The sequence below is a fragment of the Acanthaster planci genome, linkage group LG12 (genome assembly GCF_054643075.1).
Source record: "Acanthaster planci isolate LZ-2023a linkage group LG12, COTS_SCS, whole genome shotgun sequence".
Taxonomy (NCBI): Eukaryota; Metazoa; Echinodermata; class Asteroidea; order Valvatida; family Acanthasteridae; genus Acanthaster; species Acanthaster planci.
The window spans coordinates 3938119-3958440 of record NC_141788.1 but is presented as its reverse complement, the minus strand read 5'-3'; the positions used below and the strand labels follow the sequence as shown (position 1 = coordinate 3958440).

General features: G+C 39.7%; 1 protein-coding gene across 1 annotated transcript in view; it reads right to left on the bottom strand.

The window, feature by feature from the left end:
• The window catches only part of LOC110977429 (3',5'-cyclic-AMP phosphodiesterase 4C-like), an 87993-nt gene extending 69923 nt beyond the window's left edge, over window positions 1-18070 (bottom strand). The window contains exons 1-2 of the mRNA XM_022231561.2: window positions 17878-18070; window positions 13523-14816 (exon numbers count right to left, since the gene is read on the bottom strand). Coding sequence (XP_022087253.1) covers window positions 13523-13590 — 68 coding nt within the window. The 5' untranslated portion in view covers window positions 13591-14816; window positions 17878-18070. The remainder of the gene's footprint in view (window positions 1-13522; window positions 14817-17877) is intronic.
• Window positions 18071-20322: the final 2252 nt, after the last annotated feature.

Sequence of the window (20322 nt, the reverse complement as noted above, 5' to 3'; positions counted from 1 at the left end):
TTCAATATTTTAGAAACAACACCAACACCAAGCAGGGTGCAGTAGGGAACTTGGTACAATAAAATAGAATGACTTCATGCATCTGTTAGGAAAAGCCACAGGAAAACTAAGTGTATAAACAAACCATACATGCATTGGGAAGAGCGTTCAATCTAATTTGCAATGTCACAAATTTCCAGGGGTGTTTAGAGCTGGAAAAGTAGGATACAGAGGTTTTTGGGTCATTTTTTACTGGTACCTGGATGTCATAAAAATAACTTATTGCCCAACTGGCTCACCCTCCAAGCTAACACCATCATATGATGAAATCTGCTCTCTGACGACCGTATTCCTAGCCATCCTTTATCAATCATCACTTTACACTGGTATAAGGACACCGTGAAAGGAACTTGTCCATGATTTGGCACATTGGTTGTAATGTTCCCAGTAATCTAGGCCTGAGAAAAAACATGTCATTTCAGAGCAGCCAATAACACGCATGACTGGAATGAAATTGGAAAATAAATAGAAATCCACAAAACATGCAGCAGATGGATTGTCATGAAGACAATAAAATGGTACACAGTGTTTTAGAGTTTTTTGGTAGCTTAAAAGAATAACTAACCTCACCGTGTGAAATTAGCGGTAAAGTGCTCCCCAAAACAATGGTACATTATACATGTACAAGCAAATATACTGTGCATTTTAAGCATAAAAATACCAACTTCTGTGCTTTTAAACAGGACACTTGGCTTGATGATTCTTTTTATTCCATCTCATTTGAATTGCCTCAGGAAACACACGTACATTAAATCAGCTCTACAATTATGGGCAATCTTCCAATTAATCTTAGGTCTGGGGGCTATAAAATATAAACTGGGGTAAAACTTTCAGAATCCGATTGGATGAGTCAATGCAACTTCAGAAGTCATGACTACGATATTCTGCCTAAAGGCAACATGCAAAAAAAATCCCTGAACATACATCCCAAGTAAGGGTGATTTTGAATACAACATGAGTCAACATTTATGTTAAATCCAGGAGGGCGGGGGTGAGGTGATCAATGTTACTTTGGTATTCATGTGCCTGTCTGCCGGGAAATCAGTGTGTTGTCCAAGCACCTCTGGGCCTGACTAAATTGAGGAGTTATTGGGAATGGCAGTCAACAAAGACATCCCCGGCTTTAGCCCCTCGGAGAACGCATATGCTTTACTGAGTCTGCACCTGCAAAGCGACTAGCCAAATGAATCTTTTGATTCTGCTCGCTGTCTTTGAGATTTGAAGCAGGATGATGTTACCTCTGCACTGCCTAACAGTCAGTGCAGAGATCTTCCATCAAATTACAGTCCACTTGATTTGGGACTGCAGAGGACTCTGCTTCTCTGAAATGACCAAACGTTACACTGTCTGGGCTGGATGCCAACAAAAGCATGCAGTACAGAAATGCATCATCCCATTCTGGATAAGACCAAGCACAAACTTAATTTATATTTCCAGTTGTAACCTATGTGTGATCCATTCCCAAGCAAAAATCATATGGAACTGATATCCTTGAATAGAAAACTTAATGACCAATAAAAATCATATGGTGCCAACCACAGGACATCATTTTTACAAGCTTAACCAACTTCCTGCTGGGGAGCCTGGTTTCGGGCACCGGGTTTATACGTGTGGCCGGGGTCTCCAAAATCGGACAAAGGGAACTGGGCCTTGTAACAAAAGACCATTCTCGGAACAAAAGACCAGGCTGCTGGGCATTACCGACATTTTTTCACTCTCAACAGTGGAGAAAATCCAGCCTTGTTTTGAAACAGCATACCACGGTTTTGGGGATTTAGTGCAAGCAGATTATCACTGGGAACAAAAGCGCTCTACCACCGCAGTGATGAGCCACACAGCACTGCTGCACGCTAATCTGGCCCCTACTGAAAAGAGGTCAGCACTGTGCCAGGTTCATGAACAAAAGAAAGTTACATAACACCGCACAATCTGGGCTCTTTTTACAAGGCTGCAGGCCTGGCTGAAATACTCGGGTGTCAATAGATTTTGTCTGTCAGACTAGAGTGGCCACCAGACAGTAATTCATGTGGGTGTAAACATCCATTAATTGAAATGATGACATTTTGAAGAATTTTGAAAACTGAAAATCTTGAAAAAGTTCCGATTATGTGCACTGCATTTTTCAAGCCACCCGGCAGCAAGTGGTTAATGAATTTTTTGATGCTAGTCAGCTCAAAGAAGTGGCATGTTCTTTACCTGCAGGTATTTGTACCCACAAATCAGACAACTGACAAATGCCACTTGTTAAGTGCACAAGTGTATATTTAAATCAACTGACAATCATGACAACCTTAATACTTTCTGGCTAAAAGAACTTACAGACCAACGTACCCACACGTACCCACTGGTACCCTCCATAATGTAACAGCAAACATGACTACTTTTCTGTTTGCCCTGAAAGCTACATCTGTTATTACCCTCTTCCCTTTAGATGGTGATGGCTTCACAGAACTGAATAACTGAATTTGTGTTCAGACTTGTGGCAATTCAGGAAGAAACTCTAGCCAAAAACTGGACCTGCAGATCAAATGGTACTGTAAAGCCAAGCAGGTGTACATTCAAGATACAACCAGACCCTTGTGATTGTAACTCTGGCAGTTTGAGAGTAGCATACTGTTCTCTTTGTCATGGAGGTTCCCTGGCCCACTTGCAATCATCTTGAAGGGCTGTTAATTCATTTATTTTCGTCTTTGGGCACAGACACTTCATTTCAGTTGCTATAGAAACAGGCATACACACATCCTTTCAAAGAGAACATCTGCATAATTGTAAAGGTGCCAGTATTTATCTGGCATACCTGACCTGATCAACTCCGACGTCTTGAAAATGTTACTTGGATGAAGTTTAGAAAGAAACACGACTTTGCTGGCTAAGATTAAAATGTAGACGAAAATATTCAGTTTCGATGAATATCTTTGTAACTATACAACCAATGCATACCAGGAAAATGTATGTAATGAATGGCACGTTAGAAGCACTTTGTTTAATTCCAGCACAAAGTAAATATTTCATATTCAGTAGAATTTTGACTAGTGACATTCAAGTTAGCAATGCTGATCATTCATATGCTTCAACCACGGCACTTGAAGAAATAAGCCATTAAATAGGCCTAAAAGGCTTCTGGTCTCTCAGGTCAGAGTTATCTACCAAACTTGAGCCAGGTCTGCATCTTTGCTAATTGGAAACAGACAAATCCTGAGACTTTTTGCTGGGCATTTCCGATGGCCCCCTTTACTGGGAAGGGGGAAGAAGCAGTGCATGGGGTTTTATATAGAGCGACTGTCATGGAACAGTGGCTCCTTACAACAGCGTGCTCAAATGCTTACTGCCATTGGTGGGGGGCCACCGTGAAATATCAATGGTTATTACTATATTACTACAGTCACCGTATTTGGCTATACATAAGCATGTGTTTGCAATAGGCACTGCCTTAGCTCTGGAGGCTTCCTTCAGTCACATTTAATATACTGGGCCGGGGGAACTGGCGTTGCTGCAAGAGGACAGCCTGAGGCTCTGTACCCTACAAGATGGAAAGCTTTTTTCATAGAATGATCTATTTTGGCATGGGGCATGACACCGCTTGCCTGTTCTAGTTTGTGCATCTTGTAAGAATGAAGGTAAACGTGTACAGTATTCCTGCGGTCTTCAAGCACAGTATCTGCCTGGGTCTGGGGCATCCTAGTTTGACCTCTAATGACACAACCTGACCAACATGATCATGTCATGTACACACATGATGAATGCGTTCTTGTCTTCCTCACATTCAACTTAATATTGTAATGCCGTGCAAGCATGCCTGTTGAACATACATTAATATTAGAACAAAAAACCCTACTGGTACATAGAAAGCTGAGAAAATTGGAAAAAGAAGGACCAGTCATTCTGAGAAAGATGTTCCGAAGTTATTTTGGCCCTTTGAAACGTGTGATTGTCACTTTCACTAGACGGCACTCACTTTGTTTTCTCATGCAAAACTTGTGTCAAGTCCTTGCTTGACATTAAAAATACTGCACTGCCCTTACATGTACGTACTCAACTTGGCTATAGCCTAAACCAACAGCATGTGAAACGCGCTGCCACATGCAAAAACAATATGCACTAATGGTCTCAAGATGTGCTCCTCGTCACTGGGCAGAACAGGATGTCACACTCCATGCAAATATGAGACAAGTTCCTGCAAGACACACAATCCGCTGTCAAAACCCTGTAGCTGTTTACATCATCCGTCCAGTGCAAATACCCAAAGTGCATGCACTGAAGGTGTATATAGGCACATTTTATGGCATATCACTCTGTTAGATTTCTCATAGCATTTCAACGTGCTGAATTTGCTCTCCTTTTATACACCCCTGCAAAAGGGTCAACTCCACATGAGTGAAACCCGACCATGCCCAAACCATTTCATCAGGGTCTCGAGTTCATAGAAATGCAGAAATCCTCTGGACACAAATACTTGCTTAAAAATGAATGCAGCTGACACAGGTTGCCAGACAATGAACTTGTGAGCATGCATACTGTACAGCCTTGAACTGGTCTTGGCTGATACATAATTTAAAGTATTAAATTTGCTGTCTTCTCTTCATTTTCCTGATTGCCTTTTTGACAGCTAAATGAGTTTTGGGGCGAAAAAAACGCATGATGGCTGTAACTACATGTACGTGCTAACTATAAATTTTGTGAGTGGAGAAATTAAAGCACATCATTGCTGCAGTAGAAGCTGGAATTCTTAACTTTTAAAAATTTAACCCATCATATGTATGTCACAAAAACAAACAGAACTGAAAGACATGTACAGACATTTTTATAACATAGACATTTGAGGTTTGACCGATAGGCTGAGATGGGTTGAATATTTTTCTTGGTAATGTCTCTTGATTATAAATGCCAACAATTTTACAACTACAGAGAATGCAAAAAGTGGTGAGTTATAGTGTCTATTTTGACAGGAAATATTTCAAAACAACAAAAATTAGAGTTGTTCACTATTTCCCTCCCATCCTCTATGTGTAAAAGATTTCCCTCAATATGGAAAGAGAAGTGTTTACTCTTCCAACTGGGTGGCAAACGACCATGCAAAGACAGTTCATTCCAATAAAGTTGATCATGCAGGCTAGATGCACCTTGTTCTCAGAGGGCATAAACCTGTGTGCTTTTGCGATTAGCATGTCCCCCCCAAGCAGTGCCCCCACTGCCAGGTAGAAACCTGTCATCTCTTGTTCCAGTATGGAGCTCCCAGCTTCCCAAGGACCTGGATCAAAATCAAAGAAGCATCAGGAAACTAAGCACCCATACAGTCACTGGCCACCAAGGTCGTCACGGTACAGACAAATTGCCACGACCCTGAGCTGGACATGAGCTTCCTTGCTTCAGATATAATGCACATGTACGTGCACATGTACACGTACAAATCCTAAGCAGGTTAAGTGTACAGAAATCGCAGAAGACAGCACGCAAATGTATGCATGTAAATGCAAACATCACAAAGAGCATTCATGATAAAATTCTCCCTGAATAAAATCTTAACGAAAGAGTGAATTTTCATAAATTGGCAGCATTGGGCTCTAGAAAAAATATGGTACTTCTTACATGCTACCCTAAGACGCTGATGATTATCACATCTATAAAGACATAATTCTTACAGTGTATTAAATACTTTTTACAAATGATTTTACTTCCCCTTCAGTTAAGGGAGAACTTTTTAAAGCTAGGTTCTCCCAGGGAGAAAAATGTGATATGTGCAAACAGTGATAAACTGTCGGCAGTTTAACAGGGAAAAAAAATTACTTGCGCGTGCTCTGAATCGAAGCCAAATTCATGACATTGTTGAAGTTCCTTCAAAACCCAGTTGGACATTATGCATTCCCTGTAACTGGTGTTTTCTGATGCAGCAAGAACAACATTTCAAACACACGTGTGCTGACATTTTTCTGAGAAATCTGACAACCAATGGCAAGGGACAGAAAAGAATGTTGTGCAAACTGCAACACACGGGGCTTTTAGATGAGCGTACTCATCTGCACATCTCTGCTGGTGTCCCATGCTGTGTGATATTCCTTGGGCTGGACGAATGGGTGTGAGTGAACTCGTCCAGATAACAGTGCTTCAAGTCTGGCTGATGGACTTGTCTTGGTTCATCCAAGGTTCATCCGCCTGATTAGAACTCACCAGTGACGGGACTCACTTCAGTATGTTCAATCGAAATTTGTTTCTATGCTCTTGTCTGGCATGATCTAGCACCTGCATGTGACCATTGTCTTGTACAAACTTTCTGCAGAAGGCCAACAAATAAATAACTAAATTAGTATCAGACTTTATAAAACAAAAACAAAACAAACAGGCAAGCACAAGCTCCATGTAGACCATTATTCTAGGGGAATTTATTATTTTTTTTCCCGTTGACTTACACTACCTTATTGTAGTTTACTTAAAAATTGTGTTTACTCAGAAATTTGAATATTTGGAAACTAAAAAAGTTTCTCCATCTTGGCTATAAACAGCATCTTATAATCCTCATTATTGACAACAGCATATAAGCCTCACTAGCTAGCTCTAATGGACCCAAGTTGGTTACTTCTCCTATGATTGCATGAGCCATGATTGGATTACAGTACATTGGAGCCAGCTTCACTAATCCTTAAAGAAGTCAATATTGGTGTGGATTACATCTCTTCCAGAATAATGCGATTGAAGGTTTTCCGTTGAAGAGGATGTTAACAGTGTTGCACCATATGTACACAGAACAAGTGTAGCTGTGGACATAATTGAGTACATGTGCACGAATGCATAAGGTTAGAAAGCCTGTATTGTGAGACACATGTATTTGACAATGCAATAGTGGCTGGTGATGAAACCGTAACTTGCTTCACAAAGCAAAGAGGAAACAATGAACCAATGGAGAAAATTCAATGCATAATCAATGGCACAAATGATTACAAATTCAAAACATACATAAATTGCAGCAAATAAATGAGCACTTGACAGATGATAAAAGCTAAGAGTACCATTTATCCAGGACTTTGTCAGATTTTCCGGGTAATGCATTAAAATGGTTCAATCTTTTCCTGGACGCTACAACTGTCATTCCATTTTACAGGTACACTGTACTTTAGAAAACAAAGGCATCCATTTTCAAACATCATTTTTGAGAATGTGCAAAATATGTGCTAGGGAGATTTTCATAAACTGAGCACAATGACCACTGGCCATCATTATCTTCTAGGATTCTCTTTATGTGGGGAGGGACGCTTAAAGGAAAAGAATATATTTTGTACACTTGTTAAGGTAATGAAACAAAAATGGAAAACCCTGACCAAGCCAAACATCAGTGAGTAACAAAAGTTGGCCAATAAGGCAGGCCTCCAATGCCCTGGTCCAAATTTCAACTTCAATCTGGGTAGAATGAAAGCAACTTCTCCACCTGATCAACTCCGATTGTCAGTGTTGTTAAAGCGTGAACCATATTCATGTACATGAACATGTAAGATGTGCATGTACTTTTGTCAGTTTTTGGAAAGTGCAGAAAAAAGACAAATTGTAGATCAAGATTCCAAGATCACATCTTATACCCACATGCAAGTCACTTTTAAATTTGCATTACAATTTAAAGTGACACACAGTCTCACATGTAGAACACATCAAAAACTGGATTTCCAGGGCCGTGGCTAAATCTGTTGGTACATGCCAATTTGCATCCAGTGAAGACCTAGAACTTCCTCAAGAGACAAGATTCTGGCACGACTAGAGACTTAAGATTCATAGATTACCTCACTTGGTTACTTTTTATGTGAACTCTGCATACAAATACCTTCTCAGTGATGAAAAAAAAGTATGGAACACACTACCACCATGATCTAACTGGTATGTTAGGATGAACTCTTCTGTATAAAGATGCTGCACATTCGGATGAAAGCTAGAATGGGTACCCTGCATCATACCAGAGCATGTCCCACACATTAGCTCTTGTGAGCAAGCTGTGAGAAGCTTTTCCATCCTGCTTGAAATCCACAGACGGCAAAAGAGATCCCAAATTAGTTTGGTTTTCTAAAAATAAAATAAGCCTCCTTGGTGGTGCAACGTAGCAGTTTGTGATCGGCTTATCAAGCTGGTTTGTGGTAATATGGCACCTGCATGTACTCTGAAGAGGCTCACATGCTTTTCAATCTGACCCTTGATGTGAATGAAAAATTACAACAGAGCTTGGTACACGTAGCCCATTGCTGGCTGGCTGAACGAACACTTTGCAGCCGGTAACTACGGGATGTTGCATTTTGACCTGATCCTGCATAACAATTTCCATTTGTGATATGATCCTATGCACAACAATTAAGTCTTAAGGATTTCCTTTCACTCATTCATATACATGTGCGACAGCATTAGAAAGGGCATAAGCCTGATATCCTGATAAATACTGAGGGTAACAATTGCAGTGATTTCCGTTTTGCAAGATTTGTTTCAAGGCCTGTACAAACGATCACTCAAAAAAATCTCTGGCCACTTCTGACCGATTCTTTTGGGCAGGATCACATGTGAATGTTGTAATATAAGGAAAGGTTTCCTGTAACATAAGTGAACAACACTGATGTGTCTACAAGCAACTCACAATACACAATTACACAGCTGGTATACATGAAATAAAAAGTGGTAAGACATGTAAACATCCTTCTTCTGACCAGAAGGCGAACCTGCGACAACTCACTTATACTGAAATTTCTTGTGCATGTAGAGGAATTCAAAAGAATTCTTAGTAAGCATATTCGGGGGCGATGCAATAAGATAAATTAAACTTATGAGCTGCACTTATGGTTGGAATATTCAACATGGCCACTGAACCCTTTCTCCTCAGTTATTCATCCCTCATTTTTGGTGAGAGCTCTTGCTTAACCACATTGACCTTTGGACCGGCCAGCTACCAGTATTTCCAAGCAACTTTCTATGACCAGTGGAGTGCCCGATTGCATCAATGCTGGCAATACAGCAAACCGACACTTGAGATCTTAATCGACAGCTTCGACAGAGCAAGCAAAATTTCTGGGGCATGGAGACTCCAACATATTGCAGTCTTGTGACCGAGAAAAACGAGGGGAGGGGAGCAGGTTGAAAGGCTTGATCACACATGCAACCATGATGCAACGTGACTCAGCTCAGGTGATAAGTTCTCTAAGTGAATGCTCCTGCCTTTCTGTGAAGGCTGCACAAACGCACTTAAGATTTATCTGATGGTCGGAAACCAACGGGACGGAAAAGGTGCAGAATGCAGAGCAATAATAATAAAGTGTATTTACAACTCTTAGAGTGCACATCCAGCAGTCACCTCTGCTCACAGCCCTACAACAGTTATCATTACCCCAATTCCTCATGCCAGAAGACCAATTTCAACAATGGACCATCAAAAGACTATGGGTACCCATTTATACCCCCTGGCTGAAGAGAGGAAAATAAGGGGTAATGTGACTTGCTATAAGGTCGCAAAATGTAACCAGGTGCCGGATTCGAACCTGTGATCCTGCAATCGGGAGTTATAAATTCTGACCACTTGGCCTGAAGCAAAGGTCTTTAAATATCACAAATTTTGAATTGCATCTTCACTATTCCTGAAGTCATGAAAGCCACATCAAATATTACTGCTGAAATCAAATGGACTGTATAAGAATTGAAACACATGTCAACTATTTGGAAGATTTCTAACATATTTCCAAGCTTTTTATGTCGGCCAAGGTTACAGGTAGATTGGTGAAAGCTTAGTACATGTTACATGAAACTGAAAAACTCAATTCAATTTACACGTATATCTATAATTCTCTTTGAAGAGATGAAGTGGAATTTCAAAAGGCCGGACAATAAAAGCAGTCGTCTAGAACATTATCTATAGGAGGAATGGATTTCTTCATTTATTAAATTCCATCTCACAATAAATGCCTGCCTGGATCACTAGTCAATTATGGCCAGTAGGGATTAATTTTCTGTCCCTCCTGAATTATGATATTCTGCGAGAAAAGAAAAAAAGAGATGACAGACAACTGCACCTGGCAATATGCCATTAAGCACTATCGGTTCTCCTTGTCGGGTTGGTTCACAATATGCCGTGATTCGCTGAGGCAGTTTAAATTACACGCTCATGTCGACCCCCTGCACTGCCCACATCCATGACGATATGAGAGAAAACAATTTCTGTTTGGATTGTCAATCCCAAATTGTCCCTCCGTTCATTTTAAAAGGAAAATGGATGTGGAAATCTAGGGACTTTGGAAACTTTCTATGCAGGGGAAAAAACTCTGTGGTTCATTTTTTTTTCTATTTTGGAAGGAAACAGTTGTCTGTGAGCAAAGGCATCAATGTGTGCATGCTCGTGCTTTTGTAGGATTAAACAGAATGAGAGAAACGACCAAGAACTGAATTACAGTCAGTGACGAAATAACAAGAATGAGAATCGGTAAAATAGTGGTTGGGAAGACTGTTATGGAAATTGTATTTCACTAAACTAAGAAATTTTCTCGGAGTGAAATTTGGTATCAAAATTAACACTGCAGCATAAACTTAACTGGAAAATGTTTGACTTGAAACTTTTTGTTCACTTGGTCCCTTATTCCACCTACTTTGTTTTCCTAGCTGTTTAAACATCAAGTCTCCCTGTGACTGCAAAATTTAATCAAAGCTCTACAGCTCTGTTTCCCTTTTCTCAAATTAGCTGACATGTAGGCTCTTTTTTTCTTTTCTGGTAGAGTGGTCTTACAGGGCAAAACTGACCCATTTTCGGTGCAAACATGCCAAACGCCTTATTTCTTGGTAAATGTCTTCAACCTGCAGCTGAGAAATTACACTGCATGTGTAAAACTGTACATTTAGAGAAAATGAAATTTACACTCTCATGTGGAACAGTCCATTTTTATGTTGCAGTAATCATATCACATTTGAATGTAAAATAAACCTCAGGTCACTTTCAGAAGACACCATTTGGGGAATTGCTCTGTGACTTGCTAACCAAATGAATGAAGACATGAACTAGCATTTGTAAAAAAGCCCTCAGATTTAAGCTTTTACAACAGCCTAATGAAAAATTGATGTGTGCAAATTTTTTAAAACATCTGCACTTTTACAACACTAAGTCATATTTCAGGTCATTTGATATTTTTGGTCTAGAATAGCTATTGGTCTAAAAATGAAATTACTAGGTGAACCTTCCATACAGACATATATCCATGGAAGCACAGTATTTGTGCCGCAATATTCTTTAACTACAGGCAGGTTTGTATTTTGAACAGCAATCACATCATACTAGCTCAAAAGGTCTTTCGCACACTGAGTTTGAGCACTCGATGGCTCCTAATTCTAGTCACTCAATTTGTCCCTAACAATAAGGAACTTGTCATCCATACACGAGCACAATGTACATACTCTGTAAAGGCATCAAATAAAGCATATTTTATCCAGTGCTCTACAAGGATGCCTTTCCAAAGGCCTGTTTTGTTCTTGGTGCATATTATCAGTATGTTTCAGTTGTGAAACTATACAGTGAGTAAAACCTGGTAAAACGATGCGGACATAGAACAGGCCAAAAGACGTGCACACTGAGAGGTGCCTTAGTGGTGCAGGTTTTGGGAGACGTACTAGTAATGTAAAATGTACATATACCGATAGATACTTAGGACCGGAACCTATGCTAGTATTTTTTGTGCTTATTCGGGGTTCCCGTTGAGATTAAACACAAAATATTTCATGACTTTTTCATGACTTTCCAGGACTAAAATAGACAATATCCATGACAACACCAGTTTGCAGAGAACGGTTGTTTGGTCTTATGAAATGGAAAAATGCAATAGTAACCAGGCTGATAAGACTATAACCTGTAAATTTATCATTACTCCATTATCACACCAAAAGCAGCCCATTAAAACATATAAGCCTTACATGATCGTGATTTCCATGACTTCTCTCTGACAACAGGATTCTATCCCCCCCCCCAAATTTCCATGACTTTTCCATGACTTCCCAGGGCAACTTTTCCCCCAACGATTTTTCTGGATTTCCCTCAACCGACCGTGGGAACCTGTCATAGAAGAGCGATTTTGAGTCTGCCTTTTGCTGACATTAGAGGCTAGAACAGTAGAAAGGTTTCAACAACTAAAGGCAAAGGTTTTCAGTACAAATGTCGCTAAGACAATTGGCTGCAATAACACACAGAAGGCCAAGGACAGACAGTGAACAAACTCAATCACCTTGAAAAATACGCTGTGACAACAATACCGCAGCTACTCTCAAAAGATCTAAAGGTCAGACTGGGCCAATTTCATAGAGCTGCTTAAGCACACAATTTGCTTAAGCGTGAAAAACCTTACTCGATAAATCACGTAACCAGCAAAATTCCATGTGATGTATATTGTTTTGGAATCGTATTTAGCTGTTTTTTGTTTTGCATGACAATCAGATAGAGTTTGAGCAGGTAACCTTTGTTTATTAAGCAAAGTTTTTTCGGCTTAAGTAAATATAAAATTGGCCCCAGATTATCAGGCACACACTAAGATATACAGCTTGGATAGACTTGTTGTGAAGTAAAGATCCTTCGGTTTGGGGAAAAAAACAGCCACATGACAGGATAACTTTACAGCTGGCACAGAAAATTTGATGCAGCCAGGTTCTCTCATTTTAAATAGTGTCAAGGAGTGCCTCTCTCAAATTCGATAGTAAATTTACGCTCTTGACGTCAGAACATCATTCTAAATCAAGCATCAGTGCATGGTACGTGGCATTGTTCCCCAGTATTGTCGGTTGACACTGAATGCATCAACTTCTACGGCTAATGTTTTCCTCAAGGTGAATTTCAGGGTTGGTGATTTCTGATTAGATTATCGTATGTCAGTACCAATGGGATAATTTTGCCCGCATTGACTTCTGACTTGGTCGGCAAGAGAAAGAAATAATGGTTGCCATGGTGATGCAAATTTTACTTCGGTTAAAATGCCAAACTAATGCTTTATGTACAGTGGCACCGGATACATATGTGCACACATGTGAATGGGAGGCCACACTACTTTTTTTGGGGGGGGGAACAGATTTGGCAAATCAGTTTCAATAAAAAAAGAATCACCCCAGTATTTACTACAACAAAACATTTCAGTTTGGGCAACAACACATCAATAAATTCGGGAAACTTCAAGATTCACACTTAATTACAGGTCAACATCTGAAATTAACATCATAGGCCGAGCTTCACTCTTCATATCTGCAGCCAGACAAGCACAGTGAGATCAAAAATGTACGCACATAAATAATGCACAGTACCTTGTAAAAATGCGTGATATAGAAAACGAAAGTTGTAAAATATTAGTAATAACAAAACTAAAACTAGGTGATTTTTAATTAAAACTCAAACCTACTGAAAGATAGTTCAAACTGATAGAATAGAATTACATGCAGGAAAACAAAAGAAGTAAAACAATTACGCAGTCATATCAAAATAAACCTAGGATGAAAAAAAAAAGAACATTACCGGAAGTTCACATTCGCAAGGGTGACCCTCCGTGGACGAGTTGGACGGTGTTTACGAACTGGAATCATCTTGAAGCCAAAATGCAAGGGATCCTGGATAATGCCTGATGTAGTCTGTTGATCACACGATGAATGCACACATGAACACACCAAGAGCACACCCAATGAGAGTTGTCAGACCAGTAGCCGGTGACAGTTACAAGTTGCCGATACCCACAAGATAGTTAAATGCTCTCTATTAATGCGATGGCTGCATCCAATGTAACCATCACCTATGCGGGGCCCTGAAATGGCGATTCCCGGTGACCGCTGTCCCAGGAGGAGGGAGGATTTCCCACCTCGGCTCTCGGATGGGGCTGACTCCACGACACACACATGTATTTGCCTCCTGTCCGCCGAGTTGTCTGGCTTGCTCGTGCCAATGATTCCCAATGATGAGGGGAAAAAAATGATTCACACACAAGAACAAGCGGGCTGTCACTGTCTTCCCAACTCCCTGCACGCTGTTGGTCAATCGCAGCTGCCGTTCATTCCAACAATACTGCCACCGACTGTGTACTCTCGGCCTTAATTGCTTGATGAAATGCTTCAACACTGCCAGACATGCGGCCTGGGGTTAGACTGAGCAGCACACATCTGTGTCTCTCAAGTAATAGGCATGACATGAATTAGATTTGTGAGATTTTGACTGCAGATAGTGTTGTACAGTGTACGGGTTACTGCCCCAGCAATAAAGTTTTTTCTACATCTGTATGAACAGGTTTGGCACACTTGAGTAGAGCTTGTTGTTTGCATTGATTTTTCAATACACTGTATCTCTACAGATTTTCCACTGTACAGTAACTATGGTTTCGTACCATGAGATGACAGACTCCTCAGTCCAACTGTTAACTTCACCAAAAAACGGTACCTCTGATAATACTCTGAATGGAACATTCAAAGAACCCGGAGACGTATTACAGCATTCACAACAGGCAACCTTGAACACAACACATACACTGTATGTGACAACAAATCTTTGACACTCATAAAAGGAACATTATCAAAAGAAATCCAAGCAACTCTGTCAATAATCAAAGTCCTGATCAAACACGGCAACACACTGCTGGGCCCTTGGGAACCATGGTAGCCTGTTCACTGTTGTGTCTCTCTGTGGGTGTGAGGCAGGCAGGGGAGTGCTTACAACTACATGTTTCCTGATGAGCCAGCAGGCCAAAATAATAAGTAGTGGACAGTAAGGCGTTAGTTTCAATGACAGAATCCAGGCAAGATACTTTCATCCACTGGCTGAACATCTGTGAAAAGAAGAGACTTAGATTACCTGGCCTGTGTAACAATCCAGCTAAAAATAGCCCCATTGAGACTGGGGCAAATGCGCCCTGGCTCAGTCCTCTGAATAGGGGCCATTGGCAATAGGGCCTCTCTTGCAGACCAAAACACAAAATGCCTTGATAGCCTTCAGTGTCTGGGCTCTGATTTTAGTAATTGCGGTATGGAATTTGTGCTCGATTTAGGGCAGGTTATTTGTTGACATAGCATGCAGTATCAACAACATGAAAATCCTGAGAAGAGGTTCGTTTCCCTCCAAATATAGAGTGGGCTTAATGACAGCATCTGCAACAGAGTATTTGGATTGCGGTATTAAACTGCAAGGACCCCCTTCCTTCCGCATTCTTCATCCAACTTTTTAAAAGTCAAGGGTCAGCTTTCACTCACTGTCACAGCAAAGTAATGACCGGTACCTCCTGAACGCTTGCTATGAGAGTGGTTGTGACAGGGCAATTTTGGGTTCATCAAACCACATGTGCATGTACTTGAAACTGGCAAGCATCGATTTGTGCTGATTATTAGTGGGATGGGCTTGGAATGCCTGAGGATGTACCAACACGTGCTGAAACATATGGATCGTTTCAAGGATGCTGATCCAAAATTTAGTTAAGGTTGCAGGCAAGTAAGTACACGCAGACCCAAAATTACACTTTGCATGCAGCCAAATTTTCCGCTGTTTTTAGTGTTAGAGCATTTTGTGATACACACATGGACTAGCTTGTGTGTAAAACAGAAGTACGGAAGCAACCACCAAGACTGCCATTTTGTATTTCTGAAAATATCAGACAATGAATCTCCTTTGCTAAGAATGTTTTCATGGTGAATTCATCAGGCAATTAAAATACAACCGGTTTTATTTCTTTGCCTCATTTGTACTGAAAAACAACAACATATGGTCGCATACCGAGTATTTGATTAAAATGTAAAAAATGCCTCCCCCTTACCTGAAATTCATCAATCAGCATCAAACAAAGACATATTCTTTTCCGTTTTTAGTATATTTTATGGGTCCCACTTTGGTGAGGAAGGCCAAACTTGAAAATGCTATATCGCAAGTACTTTAGTCTTCAGTGTTGCAGTACTCATACTTGGCACTCGTACTCGAGTACTACTCGTGTACCATTTTCAGAGTATTCGTACTTGTCTTAAGGATTTCTTTTTCTTATACCTTTCTGATAAATAATTGTGAACTATGGTATTCAAACACTTTTTAATTACCTGAGCCTGAAATGTTGGAATAACAGTTTAAGGGGAGAAGCTATAAAACTGCAATAAACAATTCAAGGATACTGTAAGCTGAAATAATGTTGAACATGTTGAGTCCAAGTTAGCACTTTGAAATTTTGTTTTCTTTGCAAGGTTGCAATGAGGATTGAGAATGGGACGAAATGATATTACACCCCTTACTGACTGTTTTAATATTCCTTTTTGTCCGTACAGTGAGTGGAATAGTTTACCAAACATGTGATCCAGTCTATATCTTCAAATGTGTTAAAAAGGTCTCTCCTTGAATTTTTGACTCATTAACTGATTTTTTTTATTGTTTTTATCTTGCGTTCTATTAAAGTCTTATCGTTGTTTGATATTTTTCCTTTTTCTAATACAGACTCCTCATATTTTTACAGTTTATTCTTGAGTGTGGCACATCTGAAACACTTTTCCTTGTTGTTACAAACTACTGATTTTCTGTATTTGTTTTTCTTTTTAACTTTTGAATTTAACACAGTTTTATCATAACTTTTGTTTCATTTCTTTCCACTGTTAATTTTTTTTATTTGTTCTCTTAGTTCGTAATCTTTTTTGTATATATTTTTATATATTTTTCAACATCTACTCATTCGGTTGATTTTATCCGGGAGGTGGCTTTAAATGGACTGTCGATCTCTCCCACAACCCTTGACATTGTCAGAACTAAACAATAATAATTTTTAAAAAGATTGCGACTTGTAATTCAATTCACAATTTGACAGGAATAATAAATTTTCTGAACTTTCAAAATGTCTTACATACAATTAATTTCAATTTTGACAGGGCATGGTTCAAAGTCTGCTTTTAAACAAATATGACAGCATAAGATAAACCCTGTAATTTTAGATCTGGATTCAACTTCCTGGTAGAGAGAAGGCAAATTTGTCATCTCTTTGTCAACTATAACGGCAGTTCATACGTCCCCTAGACTTGGTGCCAAGTTGGTAATTGGTTTGGTTTTGTTTTCCATGCACGCATGCAACGATCATGCCATGATCTACATGGTCAATACAAATTTCTCCCTTTGTACAGGGACACTGGTACCCTCATCCCCAACTTACAGATAACTGACAATCCAATCAATCCAAATCCATTCAATTATGTAATTTATGTTACATACGTAAGCACAGCTGCAACGATGGATTTTGACTGAAGTTCATGGACAAAATACAACGACATTTAACAACTTGTTCGCAAGTCTACATCTCCGTACTATCGCCTAGCCTCTCCACAGTGCATTGCACAAGGTACGACTGTATCAGAGTGCAACCTTAGACTTTTTTGGTGAACCTATGTGAACAGGTGCGTACTCAGAGTACTTTCAGTATGTACGTGTAGAATGTATAGGGTCGCATTACACTACCGTGTACATGTATGCCTACACAGAATCCTAGAGTACCAAATTGAACATGTCAAAGGCACAATTTTGTGTGGAAAAGGCTTTAGTGCAAGAACCAGTGCATGAACCAACGCGCTTGCATAGTCCAATCGTTTGCATTGCACTTTCTGGTTCACAGTGATGTCACACTTTGGTACTTTATACCGAACATATGGGCTTTCATGTCGGAGAGAATGTTTACTCTAAGATGGTGGTTTTTTTGTTCACCTTTGGAAAAACCCATTAAAGAGAAAATAAAAACAACATTTTCCCTCAAAATGCATGAGATACATGTAATCTAATGTTTGTAGACACCTCATGACCAACTCTTTGAACTGTTCAAACTTTAATTTTAAATTTCACTTACACGAATATAAAGTTAAATTGTTGAAGATACATACCTATACTTCTACCTCTGCTCACAAACAAAAAGGTGCACAGCAGACTGGATGGAAGATTTGCAAGAGCTTACATATCCACGGAAGTCTAATCACGTCCATGCATGCAACCATGCACATACAACTTAAAAATGTTGAAACCAAACCACCACCTCATGCCTCGTTAGAGGAAGTGAGTTACCCAATCAAATGCACTGGGCAGGAAAACCTGATCCTGGTGGTTTTTTTGTTGTTGTTTTGTGCTGGAGTCAGGACAGGGAAGTGTTGAAGTACAACACATGTCTGCCTTCCCCATAACAAACACTGTAACCACACGACCACATCAATTTGTAAACGACAAAACCTGTTTGTGAGGGGATATGAGAGGTTTGTGTAGAGTGACGGAATTACTCAAAGCAAGGGGAGAATGGTGCTGAACACACTGTGTATCTGAAGATAAACTAGCTACAGGTGCAGTAATTGGGAGAAAGGGGAAATGGACACAAATAATTTATGAACTGTACGTGGCATTTACACAATAAAGACAGTTATTCACAGAGGACTTTACTGGTTACAGCTTTTCTTCAACGATCATGTTACAGAAAAATGTAACAATATCCCTTCCATCCAAGAGGGCCGCAGGATATAAAACTAGACGACAAAATGTCCAACAACAGACTCCGCACATAGCCCAAAATCTCCCCTGAATTGGCCCTTCGATCCAGGATGCCAGAACATGGTAACAGAGACAGCCACTTCAAGTGTAATTTATTTGCCATCTTCGTTACAGGATAACTAAATTGTCTGGCCAAACGGAAGCAAACACAAGGGCTCTTCGCTCAAGACAAGCACGGTAAAAGCAGCAGGCCAGCTTGCTACAAAACATACGCCTAACTGTACCTTTTCCCACCCACCCATCCCCACATAAAGATAAAAAGAAAAAATACAAATGAAAAAGATTTGGCAACTTTCAAATTGTCTCATTTTAAACTAAGTTTAAGCAATTCAGGTGAGAATTGAAATAGTTAAAAGACATTTTCTACATGTAAGTGTTAAGTATAGAGAATAATAAATATTTGTGATTACTGGACTTCAGAAGCTCCAAGCAATTTAACCGTGTAATGAAAGCTTATAATTCTTCAACACAAATACACATTGGTACAGTAAGACATGATCACCTTACATCATACCTCATGCTATTGTATAACAGGATCTAGAAAGAAACCTGAAATTAGCTTCGGGCAAATAATCTCAATGGGACTGTTCTGTAGAATCCATTTTTTCTTCCTGTCTTAAGGACGGTTTTTGTTGTAATGTTGCCTGAAGGAGTGATGATGAATATTTCTGAAGTGCTATCTACTTTTTAAATTCCACACTGCTTCCTAGCCACCAGGTGCAGCACTGCAATCTATGAACACAAATGGTAATTAGGCAACAATTCACAATTACAAAATATTTTAAAGCCGTTAGTACTTGGAACGCAAAATGTATTCTTCAATAAAACATGGTGGAAAAATTATGACAGTTTTGCAAGTGGATTTATTGTTCCAAAGCATCTACGCTGTAGAAGAGAAGCACTTACTTGAGAGAAGTCCAATTCTTTCAATTCTTTCCTCAAACATTAAATTCAGAGGGCCTTTCTGAAAGACTTTTCACAGTTGGCAGCAGCTTTTTACAGAATTTTAATGAGAAAATTCTTTTATACATGTATGAACATGATCAGAAATACCTACAGAAAAAAACATGCTTGATGCACCTACAAGTCAATTCACTTAATATTCCATTTCTTACAATTCATTAAGGCAGTTTGTAAAATGCCATATTTAAGTCGGCCAAAACAAGGTCGCACATTTCCACTGAGCTTCATTCCAGTCACACAGTCGGATTGCTGCTGACTTTTTAATGCATTTTCAATTGTCACCTGCCAGAGAGAAAAGATGGGTGCATGCGTTGAAGATCCGGATGCAAGTGAATTTCCCTCTTGTTCTGATTAAGGAAAGAGTAAAGATTTGTGCCATGTGACGGAAATCCGAAAGAGATCTCTCTCTCTCGCTCTGTGAAGACATTGAACATGTATGGCCAGGGACTGGGGCAGGGTTCCAGACTAACCTCCAGCGATCTTTCATCAAACATAGGCAGGATGCTTTCAGGCAAAACAGTTGATTTTTTGGAGCAATGATATCTGTTTGATACTGTCTGGCATTTTGCATGTCAAATCAATCGGCAAATCTGCCCAAAAAAATAGAGCACAGGTTACATTCCACCATGGCATGCAAACACACTTTCTTTTTCTAATGTTAAACAAAATGATTGATGAAACACTATTAATTCTTTTTCAGTGGGACTGTTCCAGAATTTCCTGAGAAGGTTTTGGGAAACATGTACGTTTCATTATCTGGGTTCTCGACATGGCCCTAGAACATGTACGTCAGGGATGACTCATGAAATGCTGATCGCTGCTTCTTTTCT